Raw genomic sequence first — 6129 nt, 5'->3', positions numbered from 1 at the left:
TTAAGCTCTCTAGGCTGCTAACTGAAAAACTGGTAGTTCAAACCCACCCAGTCACTCTGAGGAAAGACCTGGTGATTTTCTTCTTCTTTTTTTTTTAAATACTTTTATTGGGGGCGCTTACATCTCCCATCACAATCCACACATTAATCCATTGTGTCAAGCACATTTGTATATATGTTGTCATCATCATTTTCAAAGCATTTTCTTTCTACTTAACCCTTGATATCAGCTCCTCATTTTCCCCCTCGCTCCCTCACTCCCTGTCCCTCATAAACCCTCAATAAGTTATAGGTTATTATTTTCATATCTTATACCATCCTCTGTTCCCCTTCACCCATTTTCTGTTGTTCATTCCCCTGGGAGGGGTTATATGTTTATCTTGGTGATCAATTCCCCTTTTCCCCTTCCACCTTCCCCTTATTCTCCTGGTATCTTTATTCTCATTGTTGGTCTTGAAGGCTTTATCTATCCTGGATTCCCTATGGTTGGGGCTCTTATCTGTAGCAGTGTGTATGTTCTGGTCTAATCTGATTTGTAAGGTAGAATTAAGGTCATGATAGTGGGGGGAAAGAAGCATCAAAGAACTAGAGGAAAATTGTGTGTTTCATCGGTGCTATATTGCACCCTGACTGACTCATCTCTTCCCTGTGACCCTTCTGTGGGGGGTGTCCAACTGTCTACAGATGAGCTTGAGGTCTCCAATCCATGCCCCACCCCTTTCTTCACATTGGGTATGATTTTGTTTTGGGTCTTAGATGCCTGATAGTTGATCCCATCAACAACTCATGATCATGCAAGCTGGTGTGCTTCTTTCATATGGGCTTTGTTTCTTCTCAGCTAGATGCCGCTTTTTTGTCTTCAAGCCTTTAAAACACCAGACCCTATATCTTTTGGTAGACAGGCACCATCAACTTTCTTCACCACATTTGCTTATGTACCCATTTTTTCTTCAGCTGTCTTGTTGGGAAGGTGAGCATCACAGAATGCAGATTATTAGAACAAAGTATTCTTGAGGGAGTACTTGAGATGAGGCCCATTGCCCATCTGCTACCTTAAATCTTAACATATGTAGATATAAGTACATAGATCAATTTACCTCTCATTATATATAAATATATTTCCATATGTACATGCCTGTATTTAGACCTGTCTAAATGTCCTTTGCCTCCTGCTCCTTTCCTCTATTTCCTTTCACTTTCCTCTTGTCCCACCATCATGTTCAGCCTTCATTGGGGTTTAGTAAATCCTCGCTGCTACATTTCCCTTGATTAAGCTCCGCTGGGCATCCTGAGGCCTTCTCTCCATTGATATTAGTTCACTTGTAGTTTCCTTGTCCCTAGGTTGGTTTCCCCACTTCTGCCTTCCTTTCTCCCACCTCACCTTGATTTTCTTTTGGTAATGATTGAGAACTAGAAAATTCTAAGGTGTCATGAGTGGTGGGAGGTGAGGGAGGGGCATGATGGTGATGCTCTAGGATAGATGTGGTGGTACAATTTCCCTTGATATGACTGAATGTTTGAAATAGTCAATTGTATGATATGTAAATTATGTGCCAATAAAACTGTCGGGAAAGAAACTAAGAGAACTAAAGAAAACACAAACACACACAAACTCTATGGTACAGTCTCCCTCTGTCACATGAGACTGCTACAAGTCTAAAACCAAATTTACAGCATTTAGCAACATTTTCTTCATAGGCATTGTTTTAAACTAAAAAATGTAATACCATTGTGTCAAGTTTAACTCTAAGTGAGCCTATATAGTGTTTCCAAAACTGTGTATCTTTTCGAGTAAACAGTCACATCTATCTTCTGCGTATCTACAAGTGGGTTTGAACTGCTTATCTTGAAGTTTGTAGGCCATTACCTGATTCAGGGCACCACCAGGGATCACCCTGAGTCTGAAGAGGGCCCAGTTAGCATTGGACCCATGAACTTGCGTTGGACTGGGCTGGGGCACCCTTTAGATATAAACTTGTTTCTGGATATAAAATTCTTTCTTGTACATAGTAGAATGTTACGGGTTTCTTCTCTAGACAACACAGCAGAATACAATAAATAAACTCAAAAGATATTTACTAGATATATAACAAGTTTATTGTACAGATATTTAATAAAATAAGTCCTCATATATATATATATCCCTAATAACCCACAATTATTTTTCATGCTTACATTTTTCTCAGTACTTAATGCAATCACTTTTTAAAATCTAGAATACTATGAATATATGTTGAAAATTACTTAGTACACCATTCATTCAGCTACAAGAGAGTTCCTCACTATACATATTTTATTATGAAAATTGATTTGTACAAGACCACCAGAAGATGTACAATGAGGGACATCATTGCTGATGTCAGATGGATCTTAGATGAAATAATACAATACTAGAAAGATGTTCGTGTTTTATTGATTAGGCAAACACAGATATCTGACTGTGTAGATCATTACAAACTAAAGAAACTTAGCAAAGAATGAAACTTCCAGGACACTTTACTGTGCTCATGAAGAACCTGTACATAGACCAAGAAACAGCTGTTTGAATAGAACAAGAGGCTATTGAATGGTTTAAAATCAGGAAAGGTGTATATAGGAATGGACTCAATCTCTGTGGGTGGTTTCAGTCTTAAGGTAGAAGTTGGGGATTCCACAGAAGAAAGGCCCGACAATATCTTTGCGGAGGACAGCCAAGAAAATGGCCTGGAACAGTCCTACTCAGTAACACGTGGGGTTGCCCGGCGTTAGAATAAACTTGACAGCAGTGGGTTCCTAGTCTCATTGTTGTTTGATGGGTGGGGGTGGGGGAATTCATACCCTGATCCTGAAAGAACCAAATTCCTCTCAGATACTTACATCTTGGGTGAAAGGAGACAAAGGCTCAGTCTTATTTATCACATGCATTTTGCAAAATGGGTGTCTTTAACTAACCAGAGATGATGTCCTCACAGTTGAGGAGGCTCAGAGTCTAAAGGACAGCTTTCTCTCCGTCAGCTCTGCTTGGCCTTCAAGCCAATGGCAGCTCTTTTCTCCCATCTTGCTTAATTCATTTCGTCTGCTCTTCTATACCCCAAGGAGCTTGACTTGAGACACGCCCTACACTAATACTGCCTCATGAATATAAACCTAGGCTTATATTATGAATTAGGAGGTAAAAGCATATTTTGGAGAATACAACTCAAATCATATTAGATTTCAAATTCCATACTAATTCATAAGGGTAATCATGTTAAGGTTGCCTTCAGCTCAACTTAAGACATGTGGAAAACATTTCCCTCTGAAAAATTTTATGTTATTTTTAAGAAAATATTGTAAGGATTGAATTTCTTCTTTCCTACTTTTTCTGAACTCTAGGGGAAATGCAAGATTATCCTTTGTCCTCAACTAAGTGAGTTAATTTCCCTGAATGCTGTACAAGCTTCCAAGGGTGAGGGGCAACCATTTCTCCCTTGATACAAGGAAAGGATTCCAGAGGACATTATGATATTCTTGTGGTTTTTGAGTAGAATTCTTTGGTCCTCTGTGCAACCACTAGTATATCAATCAGGGTTAATAGAGGAAATCAAAACACCTCCTAGTTACTTTGGATTAAAAACTAATTAAGCTCAGAAGAGTTGATCCTTAAAGCTGGAGCCTAGAGAAATTGAATCCAAGGAACTACAATAAGACATTTAGTTTCAACATCCTATCATGCAACTGCCATTTGGAGGTCAAGAACGCTACTTCTACCACTCCTTAAAGCAAGTGATCTTTATGTGGAAACCTATAGAATCATTGTTCATGATTAGATCAAAGTAACACAAGCTAATTTGTATTCAGAGTAATCTGGCATTTGTGCTTTTACTAAGGGAAAAAAATACTCCAAAAAAAGTATCCCTTTTTATTAAAATAAGTATTTACCTAAAATAACTAGGAGAATAAACACAATTTAATTTCTAGATACTAAAATATCTTCAGTTCTAACAATTAGAATTAATCTGGCATAAGGAGAACATTCAGGGCTGTTGCATTAGTTCCAGTGAGATCATGGGTAAGATATAGGAGTTTTCCAGTGTCAGAAGCATTAACAATAGAATCAGAAAAATGGGTCAGAATACAGTATATATGTGCACTATATACGTTTTCCAAGACTGAAACAACCTACAAAATCTGTGCACTGGTATAATTTAATTTTTTACCCCACACTGAGCTAACCCATCCCTATTCGTCACAGTACACTATCCCTTCAGGAGCTTCTTAAGGTAATTTGTGAAATAGATTTGGGGGAAAAAAAGAAGAGCCAGTAGCTGAGTAGGAGTGTCTTCAAGAGATCTTTTGAGTTGATTGGATCAGATTCACCTGCACTGGAACTTTAGAAGGACGCCTGTGGGTCAGGATCAGGTCACAGGGAGACAGAAGCATTTTAACCACCATCTCAATGAGTTCAACCTTTAGAGTGTCTGTGAAACATGAAGATCATATCTTTAAGGTGAAGATAACCCTGGGAAACCAAATAGTATCCATTTCCCAATTTAAAAATTTCAGAAGTGTCCACAGAAGTTAACTACATTCAAAGACCACAAAATCTATTTCAAAATATCTGTACTCACAAACTCAGATATGTGAAAGGGAGCAATTATAAAAGAAATATTTCCTATTAAATATTCCCAACATAATGTGTCTACATGTGACTTGAAAACATGTTAATAGGAACTGAAATTTATTCTTAAAATCAGACTTATTCAAGACCACCGGTGTGTTATAGCCAACAGTTTTTTCAGGGCCTCCTTAACCTCTTTGTTCCTGAGACTGTAGATGAGAGGATTCAACATGGGGATCACCACCGTGTAGAATACAGACACCACCTTGTTCTGGTCAGAGGAGTAGCTGGACTTGGGCATCACATAAATGAATGTAATGGTCCCATAGAAGAGAGTGACTGCAGTAAGGTGGGAGCTACAGGTAGAGAAGGCCTTGCGGTGCCCCTCAGTGGAGCGCATCTTCAGGATGGTGATGAGGATATAGACATAGGAGACAGCTATGACAAACACTGTAACCACAATGATGGAGCCAGAAAAGATGGCTGGTGTGATGTTAGAAGTAAAATCATGAGAACAAGAAAGCTTCAGAAGTGGTGAATAGTCACAGAAAAAGTGGTTGACAACATTTGGTCCACAGAAGGACAGACGTAATAAACAGCCAGTATATGTCCAAGCATTTACACACCCACCTAGGTAGCAGATCCCCACCAAGATCATACATATTCTGGGGGACATCTGGGTGGAGTAGAGCAGGGGTGAGCAGATGGCCACATAGCGATCATAGGCCATGACAGCCAGCAGGAAGCCCTCAGTTGTCCCACATGTGACCACAGAGCAGAGTTGAGCTACACAGCCCATAACAGGGAGAGCTGTTTCCTCCCTTAAGAAGCCCATGAGCATGACAGGAGTGACTGATGAGGAATACCCAATGTCCACTAAAGCCAAATGGCAGAGAAAAAGGTACATTGGAGTATGAAGCTGAGGGCTGCTTCTGATTAATATGATTATGCTGATATTTCCCATGAGAGTGACAACATAGATTGCCAGAAACATAACAAATAAAATAGCACCAACTGTAGGATCCTCTGTTAATCCCAAAATAATGAACTCTGTCACAATTGTGTAGTTTCCCGTTTCCATCGATAGCGATTGGAAATGGTGCCCACTGAAAGCAGAACAAGCAGAAATTAGAATGGAAACCTTATAATCTGCATACTAATGTTTACAGTGACATGTAATAAAAATGTCAACATGGATAATTAGGTTTAAATTTGTTGTTTCACAAAATGCTTTAATATACAATATCTTACGTAAGACTTGAAGTTATATATATGCGTTCATTGAAGTCAGGTCAGAAATACTCACAAACCTCAAATTTTAAGCATAGCATGCTCAACTTATATTTGCATCATGTGGTTAGTTTACATCTTCCATGAAGAATAGTTTCTCATAGCAGCATATCAAAGATATGGTCATTAGGGGGTTCAAAGGCCCAGTAAAAAAGGGTCTTAAGCCAAAAACATGATTAAAGAGAGGCAGACATGTCAGAATAGGTCAATATCCAGAGACAAGAGCTGCTGTTCAACAGTACGGATGAGGTCTCATTTCTT

At 38.9% G+C, this 6129-nt stretch overlaps 1 protein-coding gene across 1 annotated transcript; it reads right to left on the bottom strand.

The window, feature by feature from the left end:
• Positions 1-4720: 4720 nt before the first annotated feature.
• On the bottom strand, positions 4721-5659 carry LOC101663053 (olfactory receptor 508-like). Its single transcript, XM_004716401.1, has one exon. The coding sequence runs from the start codon at positions 5657-5659 to the stop codon at positions 4721-4723; it is 939 nt and encodes a 312-aa protein (XP_004716458.1).
• Positions 5660-6129: the final 470 nt, after the last annotated feature.

This window comes from Echinops telfairi, unplaced genomic scaffold (assembly GCF_000313985.2).
Source record: "Echinops telfairi isolate 266 unplaced genomic scaffold, ASM31398v2 ScPeMD7_60;HRSCAF=208, whole genome shotgun sequence".
In the NCBI taxonomy this organism is placed as follows: domain Eukaryota; kingdom Metazoa; phylum Chordata; class Mammalia; order Afrosoricida; family Tenrecidae; genus Echinops; species Echinops telfairi.
Note: the sequence above shows the minus strand (reverse complement) of the source record. Positions and strands in the feature narration are given on the sequence as shown.